This window comes from Cetorhinus maximus, chromosome 12 (assembly GCF_964194155.1).
Source record: "Cetorhinus maximus chromosome 12, sCetMax3.hap1.1, whole genome shotgun sequence".
NCBI classification, from domain to species: domain Eukaryota; kingdom Metazoa; phylum Chordata; class Chondrichthyes; order Lamniformes; family Cetorhinidae; genus Cetorhinus; species Cetorhinus maximus.
In genome coordinates this window covers 16392433-16413509 of record NC_135890.1, presented here as the reverse complement: position 1 = coordinate 16413509, position 21077 = coordinate 16392433, and the positions used below count along the sequence as shown (strand labels likewise).

At 47.4% G+C, this 21077-nt stretch overlaps 1 protein-coding gene across 1 annotated transcript in view; it reads right to left on the bottom strand.

Moving 5' to 3' along the window:
- Window positions 1-19240, bottom strand: part of col7a1l (collagen type VII alpha 1-like) — a 171159-nt gene extending 151919 nt beyond the window's left edge. Inside the window, exon 1 of the mRNA XM_078553768.1 lies at window positions 18565-19240. Within this exon, the coding sequence (XP_078409894.1) occupies window positions 18565-19240 (676 nt within the window). The remainder of the gene's footprint in view (window positions 1-18564) is intronic.
- Between the last annotated feature and the right edge of the window lie 1837 nt (window positions 19241-21077).

The window sequence follows — 21077 nt, the reverse complement described above, 5'->3', positions numbered from 1 at the left end:
ATGCCCCTCATCCCCTTTAGAATTGTACCCTTTATTTCATATTATCTCTCCATTTTCTTCATACCAAAATGAATCACCAAAATGAATCACATGAATTTCGTATCCATGTTGCTAATGTTCCTTTTATTCCATGAGCTATAACTTTTCTCACAAGTCTGTTGTGTGGCATGGTATCAAATGCCTTTTGGAAGGCCATGTACACCATATCAACGGCATTGCCCTCATCAACTTGCTCTGTAATCTCTTCAAAAAAACTCCAGCGAGTTAGTTAAACACTATTTTCCCTTAAGAAATCTGTGCTGGTTTTCCTTAATTAACCCTCATTTGTCCATGTGACTATTAATTTTGTCCTGAAACATTGTTTCCAGAAGTTTCCCCAGCACCGAAGTTAAACTGACTGGCCTGTAGTTGCTAAGCTTATCTTTACACCCTTTTTTCAGCAAGGGTATAACATCTGTGATTTTCCAGTCCTCTAGCACCACTTTATTACTTTCTCCCTTATTTTCACCTCACTATTAACTTACTATTCCATATTCTAATGCTTTCTATCTCTCCTAGTTTTCTGTACACCTTGGTATTCCTCCCTGATATTATCTCCTGTTTCCCACACCCCTGCCAAGTTGGTTTAAACCCTCCCCTAAAAGTAAACTGGCCTGGACGTTTGCCATAATTTAGTTAAGAACACAAACTGCAGCCAGTAGGGGATCTCACCCACAGCTTTGATGTTATGGCCACATCCTAACCATCTGAGCTAACTGGCTGAACAGGTCTGCAATCTGCATTTATGGTTACAGGTTTATTTTACATGAAAAAGGAGAACGTTATGATACTGATATAATACATTGCTGTTCATTTTGATTGTTCTACACTTTTCGCAGGATATGTTCTAAAATAAATGCACATTAGAAATAATTATTAATAATGCTCACATGGTGTAATTCTATGGGCGGAATTTTACCACCCCTCCCACTGGCAGGGTTTTCCGGCCCTGCTGAAGTCAATGGACTTTTGAATGGCTCACCGCATTTTACTGCCCCACCCCCACCGTGATGGGGCCATAAAGTTCCACCCTATATGTTCATGCAACGGTTACTAGGGCCTGAATTTTATCGTTGGCGGGCGTGCGCGATTGGTAGGTCCACAGCTGGTCGGGAAATGGGCTGCCGCCTGCGATCGGCCCCGACCGCGATTTCACGCTGGCTGGCCAATTGAGACCCGCCCAGCGTGAAACACATCTTCCCAATGATCGGGAAGGGCCGGGCGAGGGCGGTTAAAAACGGCATAGACAGCTCCTTGAAGGCTGCCAGGGAAGAACATATTTGCAGCGTTCTAAACACCAAGGTTATGGCCTCAAGTGCGGCTGGAGACGCCAAGCGGGAGGGCAGGTCGGGTGGGCACTCAGCCCCCTGGCTTTTGGACGAGTGCCTCACGGTCCTCCTAGAGGAGGTGGCTGCCAGGAGGGCACCCTGATCCCCAGAGATGGAAGGAGGAGGTCACCGCATCTGACAAAAAATGGGCTTGGGAGGAGGTTGCAGAGCAGGTCAGCAGCCATGACGTTGTGCAGCGCGCATGGGTGCAGTGCCACAAAAGGTTTAATGACCTGCTGTGCTCGGGAAGGGTGAGTACCATGTTAGCACGGATCAGTGTGGAGAAGTGTTAAGGTTTGGCCGTCCCCCTGTGGAGCTCAGGGGTATTACAATCTGAGTGCTGACTGTCAATGATGCTGAGCTGACCAAGGGGGTCAGCCCTGGATGCTTAGACTGAGTGCCTTGCGGCTCGAGGGCCACAACACGGATGTGCCCTGCAAGGTGTTCCTCAGGTGGGGTCGGCCAGACTGCTTGGCGTTGCAGGTAGAGAGTGGACTAATCAATGCTCCTCTGTCCTTTCTGGAGAAGATGACCCATAACAACATTGAAAGGTCATGGACAGACGGAGGCCCCCAAAACCTCCTAATCCTTAATAAGATTTGAACAGGATGCCTTGGAGCTGGAGAGGCATCACACACCTCGGTCAACTGGCCGTGGAGAGGCTGGGGTGTCAGATGAAGATAAGAGTGCAGTGCATAGAATTGAGAGTTTCAGGTGGTGCAAACATTCTTATGTAGCCTCTTCATTGATGGGAGCCTCAAAACTGGATTACCCATTGATCATTGAAAGATGATGGCACCATGATGCAGATCTCCATTGTCTCACCAGGGTGCCTGGCATGCACAGTGACAGTGTGATGGCTTAAACTAATGACATGTTGTTCTCCCTTAGATTCGCCAGCATGCACTCAATCACAGGGCCCCGAAGAGCCACCCCTGACGCCAGAGGGCCACCAGTCTTCACATGCACCTGCGAGACACCCGCACTCTGAACCAGGCAGCAGCGCAGATACCAGCGCCTCGGTGGGCGTTAGATCTTTGGCTAGAATGTCACATTTGTGAGGGAACTTCACACATGCTTGAGGTGCAGGCAGAGGCAGAGAGAGCCCAGGGTGCCAGCAGTCGGAGGACTGCTAGAGACCAGGATGATGCTGAGTGAAGGCAGATGATGAGCCTCTGGAGTTGTCCATTAGGCAGCAGATGCTGGATGTCCACATGATGTGCGAGAGGATTTGGTGGAGATCCATGAGGGCATGTGTGCCATGGTCTCTATTGTGAAGGAGTCCATGCGGAGCACGAGCACTGCGTTGACTCTCATGGCCGAGTGCACTGCCTCCTCCATTGAGAGAGTGGCAACTCTCATGGAGAGGCAATTCCAGGGACAGAATCAGGGGTTCCTGGGATTGCGCTTGGACCTGCAAGCCCTTACACAGGCAATGACCTCAGGTGGTCAGTGCCAGTGTGGGAGATGGATGAGGCATCCAGTATCCCAGCTAGGTGACTGTCCATCAATGGTGAGAAGGGAGGTCCAGAACGACCTCATTTTGGTGCATGAGCTGCTTGTCATCTCTGCAGCTCCTCTCAGGGCACTCTGGATGACAGTAGCAACTCCTCCACCCCTTAGCCAGTGACCGTGGCATCTGACGAGGCTGCGATGACTGGGGAGATGCCAGCCACGGCACTGGCCGCACCTTCCCAGGCGGGGCCAGCACAGGCTCCACTAGCAAGAGGACAACTGCCAAGGTCATCAAGATAGCAGAGTCAGCAGGCTGTTTCCAATGCGACTGCCAGCAGTGGGGGGCACCAAGACGTAGCATTCGCAAACGTAAGTTTAAGGCACCATGAGCACAACAGAGACTAGTCACAGCTGATCTTTTGTTGTGTAATGTTTTGTTTATGTTTACTGGTCTGAGAATAAAGACCAGAGAAGTTTATGTTAATTTGTTTGGATTGTCAAAATGAGATAAATTTTGTTTTTGTTGTAATGGCCTGAGTATGCTTCACCTTTTTATTTTTTTAGTGCAGGGTACGCCTGTATGAAATGCTGGACATAAGTGACACTAAACTTTATTACACAGGCATTGAGTGGACATTGGGTTCAAATGAAAGGCTCATTTCAAACATCCGGGATGGAGGTGGCAGCCCTGGCATGAGGTGGATGCAGATCTTTGGCAGCCTAGCTAAAGGAGCATTGGATCAGGCGTCCCTCGTGTCCTTGCCTCCCTGAAGGATACAGAGATCTGCCTCCATGCCCTCTGCCTTTTCCTCACTGTGCTCCTCTTCTGACTCATACTGGATTCAGCCCCTGTGGCCTGCAGAGCTGCCTCAAGATCCTCTTCCTCCAGCGGGTCCACCCTTGCCAGTGCCAGATTGTGGCGAGCACAGCGTGCAACCACTATCAGTGACACCCGCTCTGGGGGGCATTGTAGTGCATCCCCTGAACGGTCCAGGCATTGGAAGTGCATCTTCAGAAGACCTATGGTCCTCTCTATCACCATCCTTGTGGTGACGGAGAGGAGCCATAAGCCACCTTTTCAATGGATAGCCCTTGTCACCCAGAAGCCATCCATTCAGTCTGGCTGGAGCACTGAAGAGCCTCACACCTGGGAGTGTCTGAGGATATAAGTGTCATAGGAGCTGCCAGGACACTGTGCATAGACTTGCAGAATCTGTATCCTGTGGTCAAACACTATCTGGAGGTTCATCGAATGGAATTCCTTCCTGTTGACGAAGGCACCCGGCTGACCTGCTGGCATCTTGATGGCCACATGTATCCGATTGCAAAACAAAAACAGAATTACCTGGAAAAACTCAGCAGGTCTGGCAGCATCGCCGGAGAAGAAATCAGTTAACGTTTCGAGCCTTCATGGCCCTTCGGCAGAACTGAAGCATAGTTAGAAGAAGGGAGAAATATAAATTGGTTTAAGGTGGGTGGGTGGGGGGGGTGGGGGAGAGAGAGAGACATTGAGGGTGTGAGATGAGCAGATAATCAAAAGATGTCACATTATCTGCTCATCTCCACAATCACCACACCCTCAATGTCTCTCTCTCCCCCCACCCCCCCACCCACCCACCTAAAACCAATTTATATTTCTCCCTTCTTCTAACTATGCTTCAGTTCTGCCGAAGGGCCATGAAGGCTCGAAACGTTAACTGATTTATTCTCCGCCGATGCTGCCAGACCTGCTGAGTTTTTCCAGGTAATTCTGTTTTTGTTTTGGATTTCCGGCATCCGCAGTAGCTTTTAGTTTTTTGTTTGTATCCGATTGCACCCTGGATGCTGGGGAACCCAGCAATAGCTGCAAAGCCTCTGATTCGCTCAGCCTGGCTGGCCTCGTCCATACAGAAATGAATAAATGCCATTACCTGCCTTAAGAGAGCTTCTGTCACCAGCTTGGTGCAAGTGTGGACAGCTGATTGGGAGACTCCACACAGGTCCCCCACTGACCCCTGGAAAGAGCTGGAGGCACAGAAGTTGAGAGCCACTGTGATCTTTAGAGCCACTGGCATGGGGTGTCCACCTACATAGATGGAGGTGATCTCAGGCCCAATCATCTGCCAAATGGAGGTTATGGTCTCCCTGGAGAGGCAGAGCCTCCTTCAGCATTGCACATCGGACATTTTGAGGTAGCGGCATTGCCACCTGTAAACCTTGGCAGCAGGATAGTGGCATCTTCTGCAGCCCCTTCCGTCTTGGACTACCTGCTGGCCCTGTGCCCTTGTGCCTGCTCCTCACCTCCCACAGGTCGCTCCTCTGGAAGCTGCATTGGGACACCTGGCTTCCTCTCTCTTCTGCCCCTCTCTTCCTCCGCAAAGGAGGTGCCGCCAGTGGAGACCACAAGCCCCATTAGCAGAGGTGCGTGCCTGACCTGAACGAGCATAAAATGACATGCAATGACTTTGGGTGAGCGTCCCGACGTCATCGCGCACTTGTGCAATATCTCAGTCAGTGGGCGTGCCCGGGAGTTGGCAGCGTGCCCACTGACAATTAACAGGCCTATTAAGGCCATTAACAATCTAATGGAATTAAATTTTTCGCTGCCCATCCAGCCTTATGGTTGGCGGGTAGGAGAAAAGGCCAAGCAGCCTTTGCATTGTTTGCAAAATCTCATCCACGAGTGGGATGAGGTTTCGATCCGTCATTTAAAAAAATTTAAAATTTTCATGCTAATTTCTAACATGTCCCTGCTCATGTAACAGAGACACATGAGGGGACATGTTTTTTAACATGCAGCTCTGTGCCTCAGGGAGCTTTTCCTGCGAGCACCTGCACCAGTCTTGCTCACTGGTGAGCTTATCATCAGCAAATGCAGAGAGAAACCATCCTGTGATTGGACGAGCAGCAAAGAGTGGGAACGTAAGCTTTGAAGAAGGAAAATTCAAATGGGATGTGAGCCCCAGGCATGTCCAGGCTCACCTGAGACCCAGGTGAGGCAGTGCAGTGGACCCAGGCAAGGCAGCAGGCCCCAGTTGAGGCAGCGCACCTCAGGTGAGGCAACGCAGTGGACCCCAGGCATAGCAGCCAACCCCAGGCAAGGAAGCAGACCCCAGGCGAGGCTGTGCAGCGGACCCCAGGCGAGGCAGTGAGCCCCAGGCAAGGGAGCAGGCCCCAGGCGAGGCAGCGAACCCCAGGCGAGGCAGCGAACCCCAGGCGAGGCAGCAGACCCCAGGCGAGGCAGCAGACCCCAGGCGAGGCAGCAGACCCCAGGCGAGGCAGCGGACACCAGGTAAGGTGAAAGAGAGAGAGTGTGAGGGTAGTGAGGGGAAGAGAGTGTATGAGTGAGGGGGATGGGGGAGAGAGAGTGGGCAGAATTTTTCCCTCATCGGGCAGGCATCCCAACGTCATCACGCAGTTGCGCGATATTTCAGGCGTGCATGGGAGGCAGCAGCGTGCCTGCCGACAACTAAGCGGCCTATTAAGGCCCTTAATCAATTAATTGACTAGAATTGTTCATTGCCCGTCCAACCGTTCAGTTGGCAGCTCTGTGCCTCAGGGGGCTTTACTGCACGCACACTCGCACGCACGCACGAACCTCCACACTTGCCTGCCTCCACCCCAGTAGCGCCAAGTGTTGCAGTGTGTGATTCACTGACCGTTAATTGGCCAGCCAGCATGAAATTGCGGTCAGGGCCCGATCGTGGGCGGGGGTCAACTTCCTGGCCGTTCCCGGATCTGCCCACTGTGCCCGCCCAACAACTGGAAAATCCTGGCCAGTGTGTGAGGTGGGTGGACGGTGTAAGAGAGAGTGTTGTAGGAAATCCATGATCAGAGTCACAGATTCTTAGTTAAAGAATAAATCCCTTCCAACGTTTGCTGCCTGATAAAAATGCAGGATTGACTGTGTGAAACCCAGCTCTGTCAGAAATTTTTAATCTGCCTAAAATCAAGGTCAGCTTTTTAGCAACTTGAAGTGACACTGTAAACCTGGCAGTCAAAAATACAAAAAAAATGAAGGCGAGGCAAGAAAATGAAGACAGTATTTTAAAAAGCTTGAAGTATTGAATAGTGGGCGTTCATCAAAAAGTATGGGCAAGGAAAGATCCGAATTATCTGATCACTTGCCGAGTTGTGGAGATACCACAACAACTGCAAAAGTTGAACAAGTGAACTCTGAAGTGACAATGGAACTACAAAATATTAGTAATTTTGTCGAAGGGAAGACATTGCATTATGGCCAAAATCTGTTTCATTGGACATGATAGAATATTTCTTACTAAATAAACTGAAAAACATAGGTAGTGTGGAAAATTTGAGACAGGAGTATGAGGTTGAAGGCTAAAAGCAATTTAGAGGTCTTCATGAGTCCCATTTTCTGAGGGTGAAGAAAAATGGGGTGACAGAAATGAGAAGTTGGTTGATTTTTCATAAGCCACTAAGGCAGTCTACTGTTACGTTTGCGAATTATTCCCCGACCATAGTAAAGGAAAACAAACATTCATCGACGGGCACTCTAATTGGAGAAACGCTGGAAGAGCTAATGCTGATCATGAAACTTCCAAAGTTCATATCAATGCTATGTGTAAATTCATTCAAAGGTGTAAATTATCTGGAAGAATTGATTCTGGGTTATCGGTTCAGTTTGAAAAGGAGCGTTCTTCTTGGAGGAGAGTGCTGAGACATGTTGTTGCCACGGTCAAACTGCTGTCTTCTTTGGGACTACCTCTAAGAGGACTTGATGAGTCATCATTGTCAAATCGAAAAGGTAATTTTTTAGCCTGCCTTGAATATCTTAGTGAATTTTATGATTTTCTCGAAGAGCATTTGAAAAGTTATCAGTATTGTGGCTCAGGGAAGACCAGCTTTTTAACACCAAACCTACGATGAACTCATCTCTATAATGGCCGAGTGGCTCAGAAATCAATTCACTGATGAAGTAAAGGATGCCAAATACTATTCCATAATAGTCGATTCAACACCAGATGTGAGTCATGTAGACCAATTAACATTAATTTTAAGATATTTCAGCGATGGTGAAGTTGATGCTAAAATCCCACACTTCTGAATGTCCAGAGACAGCTGTTTTGGAAATCATTGCAAATTTAGGTTTGGATATCAAAAATTGTCGTGGGCAGAGCTTTGATAATGCCGCAAATATAGCAGGAAAGCATTCAGGTCTATAGGCAAGACCAAGCAATGCAAGCCCCTCTGCTTTATTCATACCATGTTCCAGCCATTTCTAAGTTTTAACCTGCAAACACTGCAGCCAAATCTTGTGAGGGAACTACACATTTTTTTGACTTTGTTCAAAACATGTATGCTTTTTTTTCTATTTCTACACATCGGTGGAGTACGCAACAATCACGTTTGGAGCAGGCAAATGAAAAACATTTGACAGCCAAAAGAATTTGTGACACCAGGTGGGTCTGCTCTTGCAGATGCTGTTTTGGCTTTGAAAATGAGCTATGATGATATAAAGAAAACCTTATTAGACAGAACCACATCAAATTCAGAAAAGCCATATGCAAAAACTGAAGCAAAATCCTTAGCAGAAAAATATGATATTGCTGTTTTTACTCTTTTGTTGAACTGTTCACTTCAAAGAGTTAATGCCGTCAGCAAATCGCTGCAAAAGGTTCATACAAATTTATTGAATGCTGCACAATTGTTAGCCTCAGTTAAAAGTTTTGACATGGAAGTTCAAAATGACTATAGCTCAGTAGAAGCAGAGGCACTCGCATTAACAGAAAAAATAGTTCTTCTGTAAATTATGAACATGTCCCAACTCATGTGACATTGTCACATGAGGGGGACATGATAGGGAACTTTCTTTTTCGATTTTTAATATTTTTCAAAGTGGAAGCGAACTCCCTGAGACTGCACTTAACCTCAGGGAGATGTGCGCTCTTTCATGCGCATGCGTGAAAGAGCGTACTCTCGCTTTTAGGGAATCCTCCCGCCCGCACAGGGAGCGCATAGCACTTCCTGCCGGACATCACGCTGGGCGGGCCTTAATTGGCTCGCCCACATAAAATGGTGGTGTGGCCCAATGGGTTATATGAAAGGGCTGAACAGCTCCACCTGAAAACACCCTTTCACATGACCAAGACTTGAGCTGTTTGAATTGCTTTGGCTATACAGCTTTCGAATTCCATCTTTAGTCTCTGTTTTAACCTCTGAAGAGAAGCAGGACTGTAATAGCAGCTTGCTTCTGACCACCATCTCTATAATAACTTGAAGGAGGAGCAGGTTTAGTGCAGATAAACTTAACTTTTATTGAGGACACATGTTATGATGTTTATACACTTGGCACCTATCTTCTACTGGAAACACCTCCCATTGTGCCGACTCACGGTTGACTGACAGGAGAGAAGGACAACCATCCAATTACTACATTTCCTCCCCCTTTACGTTCCTCATATGTTGACTACAACATGTCTGAAAACTAACAAAACATTTGTAATGTCTCTTGTCTTTAACTTCCCTTGTAAACAAAGGACAGTAGACTGCCCAAACTCCAAGTGATCGCGAGGGGATCATTCTGCCCCTTAGTGTCCTTGGCAATCACCTTTAGGGTTTGACTACAAATTAAGTCTCTGAGGTGCTCTGTGGGAACAATCAGAGAGACACAGCCTTTCTGAAGGAGGTTCCAGAACAGGAACAACGGGTCTAGAGGTGCAAAGGTGCGTCACTGGGACTGGGTTGTTCTGTATTCAACAGCTCGTTGGATGTGTCAGGAATAGCAGATGTAGGGCGACCACATACTTCAGGGGTCGGCAGCGGTACATCAATCACAGGTTAATCTTGCATTCATTGAGATTTTTCTCTTGCTTGAATCTGATCCATGTGTTTGCGTGCTACTTTGTTCTCAACTTGAACTCGAAATGACAATGGACCAGTTTCTGAAATAATGGCTCCTGGGGTCCAGCATGCTCCACTTCCAAAGTTATGCACGTACACAGGATCACCTACTTTGAACATATGAGCACTGCTTTGTAGGTTGTGGTTCAGTTTCTGAGTGGTTTGTTTCTGTCTCAACTTCCCCTCCAAATTGGGAAACACTAAATCCAGACACATGCACAAGTGCCGCTTCATCAGCAGCTCTGATGGAGTGCAGCCAGTAGTAGTCTGTGTTGTTGTGCGGTAACATAGAAACATAGAAAATAGGAGCAGGAGTAGGCCATTCGGCCCTTCGAGCCTGCTCTGCCATTCATCATGTTCATGGCTGATCATCCAACTCAATAGCCTGCTCCCGCTTTCTCCCCATATCCTTTGATCCCTTTCGCCCCAAGAGCTATTTCTAACTCCTTCTTGAAAACGTGCAATGTTTTGGCCTCAACTACTTTCTGTGGGAGCGAATTCCACAGGCTCACCACTCTCTGGGTGAAGAAATTTCTCCTCATCTCAGTCCTAAATGGTCTACCCCATATCCTCAGACTGTGACCCCTGGTTCTGGACTCCCCCACCATCGGGAACATTCTTCCTGCAGCTACCCTGTCTAGTCCTGTTAGAATTTTATAGGTTTCTATGAGATCCCCCCTCATTCTTCTGAATTCCAGCGAATATAATCCTAACCGACTCAATCTCTCCTCATATGTCAGTCCCACCATCCCAGGGATCAGTCTCATAAACCTTCGCTGCACTCCCTCTATAGCAAGAACATCCTTCCTCAGATAAGGAGACCAAAACTGCACACATTATTCCAAGTGTGGTCTCACCAAGGCCCTGTATAATTGCAGCAAGACACCCCTGCTCCTGTACTCGAATCCTCTGGCTATGAAGGCCAACATACCATTTGCCTTCTTTACCGCCTGCTGCACCTGCATGCTTACCTTCAGTGGCTAGTGTACAAGGACACCCAGGTCTCGTTGCACATTCCCCTCTCTCAATTTATAGCCATTCAGATAATAATCTGCCTTCCTGTTTTTGCTACCAAAGTGGATAACCTCACATATATCCACATTATACTGCTTCTGCCATGCATTTGCCCACTCACTCAGCTTGTCCAAATCACCCTGAAGCATCTCTGCATCCTCCTCACAGCTCACCCTCCCACCCAGCTTTGTGTCATCTGCAAATTTGGAGATATTACATTTAGTTCCCTCACCTAAATCATTAATATAAATTGTGAATAGCTGGGGTCCCAGCACCGATCCCTGCAGTACCCCACTAGTCACTGTCTGCCATTCAGGAAAAGACCTGTTTATTCCTACTTTTTGTTTCCTGTCTGCCAACCAGTTTTCTATCCATCTCAATACATTACCCCCAATCCCATGCGCTTTAATTTTACACGCTAATCTCTGTTGTGGGACATTGTCGAAAGCCTTCTGAAAGTCCAAATAAACCACATCCATTGGCTCCCCCTCATCAACTCTACTAGTTACATTCTCAAAAAATTCCAGTAGATTTGTCAAGCATGATTTCCCTATCGTAAATCCATGCTGACTCTGTCCGATTCTGTCACTGCTTTCCAAGTGCTCAGCTATTAAATCTTTTATAATGGACCCTAGAATTTTCCCCACTACTGACGTCAGGCTGACTGGTCTATAATTCCCTGTTTGCTCTCTACCTCCCTTTTTAAATACTGGGGTTACATTAGTTACCCTCCAATCTGTAGGAACTGTTCCAGTGTCTATAGAATCTTGGAAGATGACCACCAATGCATCCACTATTTCTAGGGCTACAGTTAAGGATGCCAAGCTGCACGACGTCTTCAGCAACCCTGCAGACGGAGCGCAGCGTAGATACACCTGGTCGCGGCCAGACGGGTCCATTCGTTCCAGGATAGACTTCCTGTTTGTGTCCCGTGCATTCACAGTCAGATCCACCGAGGTCAAGCCGGTGTTCTTCTCTGACCACTGCCTCCTACGGGCGGACTGCCACTTGGAGAAGGACCTGAGGGTGGGCAGGGGGGCATGGAAGCTAAATGTGCAACTGCTGACCCCAGAGAACATTGAGGAGCTCAAGAGGGATTACAAAGGTTGGAGAACCGTGAAACCCCTCTTTGAGTCCCTGACACACTGGTGGAAAGCGATCAAGGGAAGCATCAAGAGGTTTTTCATCCTCAAAGGCACCCAGAAAGCTAGAAAGGAACAGAGGGAAATGTCCCGACTCCAGAAAAAGATGCAGAATCTGCTCCGGCTGCAGTCGATGGGGGTCGATGTCAAGGAGGAGCTCCAAGAGGTGAAGGGCCAGCAAGCCTCGCACTTTGCCTCGGAGGCCTCCAAGATCATCTTCCGTTCCAGAGTCCGCTCCGTGGAGCAGGATGAGACGTGCTCACGTTTCTTCTTCCAAAAGGTACACAGAGAGCGCTCTGTGATCAGCAGCCTGAAGGAAGAAGACGGCTCAGTAAAGTCATCACGGTCCGACATTCTGAGGATCAGCAAATTCTTTTATGCCGGATTGTATGACGTGAAGCCCACGGACAGCACGGCCTCCCAGTCCTTCCTGTCCTCTATCACGGAGGTCTTAGACGACAGTACGCGGGAGAGCCTGGACAAACCGCTAACTCCTGATGAACTGACTAAGGCCCTCGAGTCCTTCGAGAAGAGTAAAACCCCCGGAAGCGACGGCTTGCCGGCGGAGTTGTATTCGGCTCTGTGGGACTTGATCGGCCCACACCTGCTAGGAGTGTACGAGAGTATGCTCCTGGCCGGTAGTATGTCAGAATCCATGAGGAAAGGCATCATCACCCTCATCTACAAGCACAAGGGGGAAAGGGAGGAAATTAGAAATTGGCGACCCATTTCACTGTTGAATGTGGACTATAAGATTCTGTCCAAGGTCATCGCCAACCGGGTCAAATCCGCTCTGGAATTGGTGATTCACCCTGACCAGACCTGCTCTGTGCCAGGCAGGAAGATCTCTGACAGCCTGGCGCTGCTCAGTGATACGATTGCCTATGTACAGGACAGGGGTGTGGATACCTGCCTCATCAGCTTGGATCAGGAGAAGGCCTTTGACAGAATATCGCACACCTACATGGGGGATGTGCTCTCCAAAATGGGGTTTGGGGAGGGAATTCGAAATTGGATCCAACTGCTCTACACTAACATCAGTAGCGCAGTCTCAATCAATGGGTGGGAAACAGATAGCTTTCCGATTAAATCTGGAGTCAGGCAGGGCTGTCCTCTCTCGCCTGTCCTTTTCGTGTGTTGCATAGAACCCTTTGCCGAGTCCATCAGGAAGGATCCGGGCATAGGAGGAGTGACGATCCCAGGCAGTGGAGGCACTCAGGTAAAAGCCTCCCTGTACATGGACGACGTCGCCGTCTTCTGCTCGGATCCGCTGTCGGTGCGCAGACTGATGCACATCTGCGACCAGTTCGAACTGGCCTCGGGAGCCAAGGTAAATCGTGGGAAGAGCGAGGCCATGTTCTTTGGGAACTGGGCTGACCGATCCTTTGTCCCCTTCACTGTCAGGGCTGACGGCCTGAAGGTGCTGGGGATATGGTTCGGAGGGACCGGGGCATGCGTTAGAAACTGGAAGGAGCGAGTGGCTATGGTGAAAAGGAAACTGGGCATGTGGGAGCGACGCTCCCTCTCCATTGCGGGTAAGAACCTGGTCATCAGGTGTGAGGTACTCTCGCTGTTGCTGTACGTGGCGCAGGTCTGGCCCATTCCAGACTCCTGCGCGATGGCGATCACTCGAGCCATCTTCCACTTTATCTGGAGGTCGAAAATGGATCGTGTCCGCAGGGACGCGATGTACAAGCCTCTAGATAAAGGGGGAAAAAACGTGCCCAACATCGCCCTCATACTGATGGCCACCTTTGTGTGTGGCTGCATCAAGCGGTGCGTAGACCCTCAGTACGCAAACACCAAGTGTCACTACGTGCTGAGGTTCTACCTGTCCCCGGTGTTGCGAAGGATGGGTCTGGCCACGCTGCCGCGGAACGCTCCAAGTAGTTGGACCGTGCCGTACCACCTGTCCCTGGTGGAAAAATTTATGCAGAAAAACACCTTTGACCACAAGTCCATCAGGCAGTGGTCAGCACGTAACGTCCTAGAGGCCCTGAGGGAAAAGGAGAGGGTGGACCCTGTGGGATGGTTCCCCGAGCAGACTGTCAAAGTCATTTGGCAGAATGCCTCATCGCCAGAACTTTCCAACAAGCACCAAGACGTAGCTTGGCTGGTGGTGAGAAAGGCCCTCCCCGTCAGATCCTTCCTACACGCCAGGAGGCTCACCCCCTCTGCACGTTGCCCTCGAGGTGGCTGTGGTGGGGAAGAGACCGTTGTTCACCTCCTTGTGGATTGTGCCTTTGCAAAGAAAGTCTGGAGAGAGATGCAGTGGTTGCTGTCGAGGTTCATCCCGAGCAGTTCTGTGACACAGGACTCTGTGCTCTACGGGCTGTTCCCAGGGACACACACCGAGACAAACATCGACTGCAGCTGGAGGATCATCAACTCGGTGAAAGACGCGCTTTGGTCTGCCCGAAACTTGTTGGTCTTCCAGCACAAAGAGTTGTCCCCGACCGATTGTTGCGGACTGGCACAATCCAAAGTCCAGGACTACGTGCTGAGGGACGCACTAAAGCTTGGGGCAGCTGCCGCAAAGGCGCAATGGGGAAGGGTCGCTGTCTAAGACCTTTCTACCACAGCGCACCGAGAGACTGGGAACTGTTTAGAGCCCCTCGGGCTGTACAGATCAAAATGAAAGGCTGTAAATGATTGTAATATTGTTTGTACTGATGCACCTGGTGATACATTTTGTAAAAGTTTAACCTGGATTGTACCCTTGTAATGTTGTTTTTGAAATGGTTTGGAATGTGATTGAAGATATTTTATGAATAAAGTATATTTTTACAAAAAAAAAAAAAAAAATCCACTATTTCTAGGGCCACTTCCTTAACTACACTGGGATGTAGATTATCAGACCCTGGAGATTTATCGGCCTTCAATCCCATCAATTTCTCCAATGTCAATTCCCTACTAATACTGATTTCTTTCAGTTCCTCCCTCTCACTAAACCCTGTATTCCCCAACATTTCTGGTATGTTATTTGTGTCCTCCTTTGTGAAGACAGAACCAAAGTATGTATTTAGTTGGTCAGCCATTTCTTTGTTCCCCATTATAAATTCCCGTTTCAGACTGTAAGCGACCTACATTTATCTCCACCAATCTTTTTCTCTTCACATACCTAAAGAAACTTTTACAGTCAGTTTTTATATTCCCTGCAAGCTTACACTCGTACTCTGTTTTTCCCTTCTTAATCAATCCCTTGGTCCTCCTTTGCTGAATTCTAACGTGCTCCCAATCCACAGGTCTGTTGTTTTTTCTGGCCAATTTGTATGCCTCTTCCTTGGATCTAATACCATCTCTAATTTCCTTTGTAAGCCATGGTTTGGCCACCTTTCCTATTTTACTTTTGTGCCAGACAGGAAGAAATAATTGTTGCAGTTCACCCATGCGCTCTTTGAATGTTTGCCATTGCCTATCCACTGACATCCCTTTAAGTAACGTTTCCCAATCCATCATAGCCAACTCGCGTCTCATGCCATTGTAGTTTCCATTATTAAGATTCAGGACCCTAGTTCCAGAATTAACTACATCACTCTCCATCTTGATGAAGAATTCTATCATATTATGGTCGCTCATCCCCAAGGGGCCTCGCACAACTAGATTGCCAATTATTCGTTTCTCATTACACAATACCCAGTCGAGGATGGCCTGTTCTCTAGTTGGTTCCTCAATGTATTGGTCCAGAAAACCATCCTGTATACACTCCAGGAATCCCTCCTCTATGGTATTGTTACTAATTTGATTTGCCCAATCTATATGCAGATTAAAGTGACCCATAATTACAGATGTTCCTTTATTGCATGCATCTCTAATTTCCTGTTTAATGCCATTCCCAACATCACCACTACAGTTTGGGGGTCCAGATACAACCCCCATTAGCGTTTTTTGCCCCCTAGTGTTTCTCAGCTCTACCCATACAGATTCCACATTGTTGGAGCTAATATCATTCCTCACTATTGCATTAATTTCCTCTTTAACCAACAATGCAACTCTACCGCCTTTTCCTTTTTGTCTGTCCTTCCTAAATACTGAATACCCCTGGGCGTTCAGTTCTCATCCCTGGTCACCCTGCAGCCATGTCTCCGTAATCCTGACTATATCATACCTGTTTACATCTATTCGCACAGTTAATTCATCCATTTTATTGCGAATGCTCCTTGCGTTAAGGCACAAAGCCTTAAGGTTTGTCTTTTTAACATTACTTGTCCCGTTCCCACTATTTTTCACTGAGGCCCTGTTTGATTCTTGCCCTGGATTTCTCTGCCTATCACTTTTCTTATTCCCCTTTCTGTCTTTTTGTTCTTGTCCTTGATTCCCCCTCCTCTGACTCCTTGCATAGGTTCCCACCCCCCTGCCATTTTAGTTTAAACCCTCCCCAACCACTTGAGGAAATATTCCCCCTAGGACATCAGTCCTGGTCATGCCCAGGTGTAACCCGTCCAGTTTGTACTGGTCCCACTTCCCCCAGAACCGTTCCCAATTTCCCAGGAATCTGAAACCCTCTCCCTCACACCATCTCTTCAGCCACGCATTCATCCGATATATCCTGCGATTTCTACTCTGACTAGCACGTGGCACTAGTAGCAATCCTGAGATCACTACCTTTGAGGTCCTACTTTTCAACTTACTTCCTAACTCCCTATATTCTGCTTTTAGGACCTCATCCCTTTTTTTACCTATGTCATTTGTACCAATGTGTACCACGACCACTGGCTGTTCACCCTCCCCCTTCAGAATGTCCTGTAGCCGCTCTGAGACATCCTTGACCCTAGCACCAAGGAGGCAACATCCCATCCTGGAGTCTCGTTTGCCACCACAGAAAAGCCTATCTATTCCCATTACAATTGAATCCCCTATAACTATTGCATTCCCACACTTTTTACTCCTCTTCTGTGCAGCGGAGCCAACCGTGGTGTAACGAATTTTGCTGTTGCTGCTTTCCCCTGAGAGGCAATTCCCCTCAACAGTATCCAAAGCGGTATATCTGTTTTGCAAGGGAGTAGCCACAGGTTATATTCTGTAACAACAAGGAGCAGGAAAGAAGGTCCCTAGAGTAATTGATGTTATTTGATATTAAGTATCCTCCAAAAGGTTTAATTTAATTTAAAGGGGTAAATCATGGCAGGAGAGCTCAAAGCTGTGCTTTGCCTGCCTAGGCCTCTTGCTCTGCCTGGTGGTTAGCCATTCCCTTCCTGCCTATGGACTCTTAGCCTGCAGTGTGACCACCTCTCTATACGTGCTATCCACAATACTCTCCGCCTCGCGGATGCTCCACAGTGTCCCCAGCTGCCGCTCCAGCTCCGAAACCTGGGCTTCCAGGAGCTACAGCTGGAGACACTTCCCGCACACAAGCTGGCCCTGAGCACTGGAAATGTTCCCGGCTTACCACATGGAGCAGGAGGAGCACACCACAGCTTTGAGCTCTCCTGCCATGATTTACTCCTTTAAATTAAATTAAACCTTTTGGAGGATACTTAATATCAAATAACATCAATTACTCTAGGGACCTTCTTTCCTGCTCCTTGTTGTTACAGAATATAACCCTTACAAACGATGAACCACAAAATAAGACCTTAAAAACTATAAGCGATAAAAGTAGTAAATACTTACCTGACCGTACTCACGGTACTCAAAGGATCACCTCATTCCCTCCTCACCGAACTCCCTCAGTCACCAAACTCCAACTTAAGCACTCTACTGCAGCCCAAAGCAGCACTCCAGTGCAGACAAAGTCAGCACTGTAAGATGGCCTGTTTTTATGCTCTCTGAATCTAGCCTCTGAAAGCCTGTTTAAACTCAGAAGGAATCTGGAAAGACGGGACTCCAGAGTACCTCCAGACAACTTCTTAAAACTAGCTTTAAAGGTCGGGACAGCTCTTTCGCTGAGACCATTTGACAAAGGATGCCAGGGAGCAGTCTTTATGTGTTGGATGACGTTCACATAGTCAATACGCAATCTGACCCAAGGACGGCCATGCCATTCCCATGGGTGAAGAGGAGCTGAAGCAGGTAAATTCTGGTATTGCTGGTAAAGGGAACAGTGTTTAACCATGTTCTCGATGTCACAATCTATTCCTGGCTACTAGGCATAACTAGGTGCTGACATCTTCATCCTTGACGTGCCTGGGTGTGCGCTGTGGAGCTCTGCCAAAAGTGACTTTCTGTCCTGGAAGGGACTACGACTCTGGAACCCCACAGCAAGATTCCATCCTGGCAACTCAGTTCAGTACTTCTGGAATAAAAGGGGCATAGGTCATCTGATACAAGGGTACTTGGCCAGCCTTGTAAAATGAATTCTTTAACTTTTGACAGTACTGGGTCTCTGCTTGTGCATTCTTGATCTATTTAGCACATACAGGTATGAATCCAAGAAACTTAACACCAACACTAACTCTTGTGGAATGGGTGTGTTGGCAGGACTGCTTGGTAACGGAAGACAACTAAGTGCATCTGCATTGGCTATGTGCGAGCCAGGGCGATACATGAGTGTGTACTCGTAAGCTGATTGTACAGGGCCCAACGCTAGATTCTCGCTCAAGCTATAGGTGGAATAGCTTTGTCTTTGCTGAACAAACATCAGCGGCTTATGGTCAGACAAAATTGTGAAATATCGTCCGTGCAGGTATTAGTGAAGCTTCTTGACACCAAACACAACCGACAGCCCTTCTTGCTTAAGCTAGGAGCAACCCTTTTCAGCCTGGGAGGGTGTTCTTGAAACATAGCCGATGGGCCTTTCTGACCATCCTCCATTTGATGTGACAGCACAGCTCCTTTGACATAGGGAGAAGCATCACATGTCAGCACTAGCTCTTTAGTTGGGTCATAATGTACCACCAAGCATGACGAATGAAGCAGTTTCTTCGCTGCTGCAAAGGCTTTTTCTTGTTGTGAACCCCATGACCAGCAGTGGTTCTTCCTCAGCAACAAGTGGAGTGGTGCAAGCACAGTGGACAGGTTAGGGAAGAAACAGCTGTAATAATTTATCATCCCTAGGAATGACTTAAGCTCCGTCACGTTACAGGGTGATGGTGCATCTTTATCGGCTTGGACCTTGTCTTCAACAGGATGCAACCCCATAGCATCCACTCTGTGGCCCAGGTAGGTTACCTCAGATGCCTGGAATGTGCATTGTTCTTGCTTCAAACACACACCTGCTTCCATAAATCTTTTCAACAGTTCCTCAAGGTTGGCTAAATGTTCAGCTTCGGTCGGTCCAGTGATGAGAATGTTATCCAAGTACACGACCAGACAAGGAAGTTGCTGAAGGAGACTCTCCATGATTTGCTGTAAAGTGACACATGCGGGTGAAACTCCAAAAGGTAGCCAGATGTACTGGTGGAGGCCTTTGTGAGTATTGATTGTTACATGCTCTCCTAACATGTTGTTCAATTCCAACTGCTGATAGGCATGACTCATGTCTAGCTTTGTATATGACTTGCCTCCTGCTAACTTGGCATACCAGTCATCGATTTTGGGAATGGGGTATTTATCTAATTTTGCTGCTCTGTTGTCTGTCAGACGTATGGTCTGGTCTAGTTTGACAACTGGGACGATGGGTGCGGCTCACTCAGAAACTGGACAGGCTGATTTATTCCCAGGTTTTCCAACCTACACAACTCTGCTTCCACTTTTTCTTTTAGTGAGTAAGGCACTGACCTGGCCTTGAAGAAGCGTGAAGTTGCCAGGATTGAAGTGTATTTTAACCTGCATACCTTTCAGTCTTCCCAATTCATCTTGAAAAAGTGTCATATTTCTTCAAGAACTCTGGAATTCCATCAGACTTCAAATGGAATATTTCTGAGTAGTCTAGTTTTATTTTTTGCAGCCAATCTCATCCCACAAGTCTGTCCTGCAGCATACCATTCAAGGCATCCCCAAACTCTCAGTACTCGGTCAGCTGTGTCAGGTTCACCACGAAAATAGCAACAGATTCCACTGGAGCATGAACTCTCATGTTGAACTTGAAGCGCTGCATAATTACAGACGGTTTTAGCTGAAAATGAGACTTCACAAGCTCCACTAACTCGTTGTACGACCTAGTAATGGGCACATTTGGGGCAGTCAGGTTTCTGACAAGATTATGCGTTTTGCTTTAATTTCATTCGCAATGAAATAAAACGGAGTCTCTTGACATACTGACTCCAATCCTCTGTATCTGCTTTGCATGGATCAATCCTCCTGAACAACGGCATGATCGTTAAGTATTTCTCAATTTTGTGTTACTCACAGCAACCAGGGCAAAGTATGCAGCATAAGTTGGATTTATCCTCATCGCCAACTGTAATAACTTGAAGGAGGAGCAGGTTTAGTGCAGATAAGCTTAACTTTTATTGAGGGCACACATTATGATGCTTACGTGCTTGGCGCCATGTTCTACCGGAAGCCCCTCCCATCATGCTGACCTATAGTTGACTGATAGGAGGGAAGGACAACCAATCCAATTACTACACTCTCCAAGACTGGTGTCCAGAAAGAATCCTGTTTTTCTCTTACAAAATGGACTAATTCCAGAAACCACAAAAATACTTGCTGCATCTTCAACTGCCTCAACCAAGTTCCTGGATGAAGACCCGGAATTCTGCCAGACAAAGCCACTGGAAATTGGACTTGAACTCACTGAATTCTACTCATGTGAATTTATGCCAATACCTTTTTTGATTTCTTCAGGGGAAGTTAACTTTTATATTTCAAACTAAATGAGAATCTGTGAAATATAGTGAATAGCATAATGTATCCTGTTGATTGGAGTATTTGCTCCTGCACAGGCTCATTCCCAATAAATCCTAATTGTGATCGACAGATCTTTAAAAAAAAGTTGCTAGGCAACGTTTTTACTAACTGTACAGGTTGTTTACAACATTTAATTTAAATTATCTAACAAAGGACTTGGCCATTCAAATGCTTCTATATGCGTATCATAGAATCACAGAATCACAGTGCAGAAGAGGCCCTTCGGCCCATCGAGTCTGCACCGACACATGAGAAACACCTGACCTACCTACCAAATCCCATTTACCAGCACTTGGCCAATAACCTTGAATGTTATGACATGCCCAGTGCTCATCCAGGTACTTTTTAAAGGATGTGAGGCAACCCACCTCCACCAACCTCCCAGATAGTGCATTCCAGACCGTCACCATCCTCTGGGTAAAAAAAGTTTTTCCTCACATCCCCCCTAAACCTCCTGCCCCTCACCTTGAACTTATGTCCCCTTGTGACTGTAGCCACATAGTTTTCATTTCCTTATAGATCA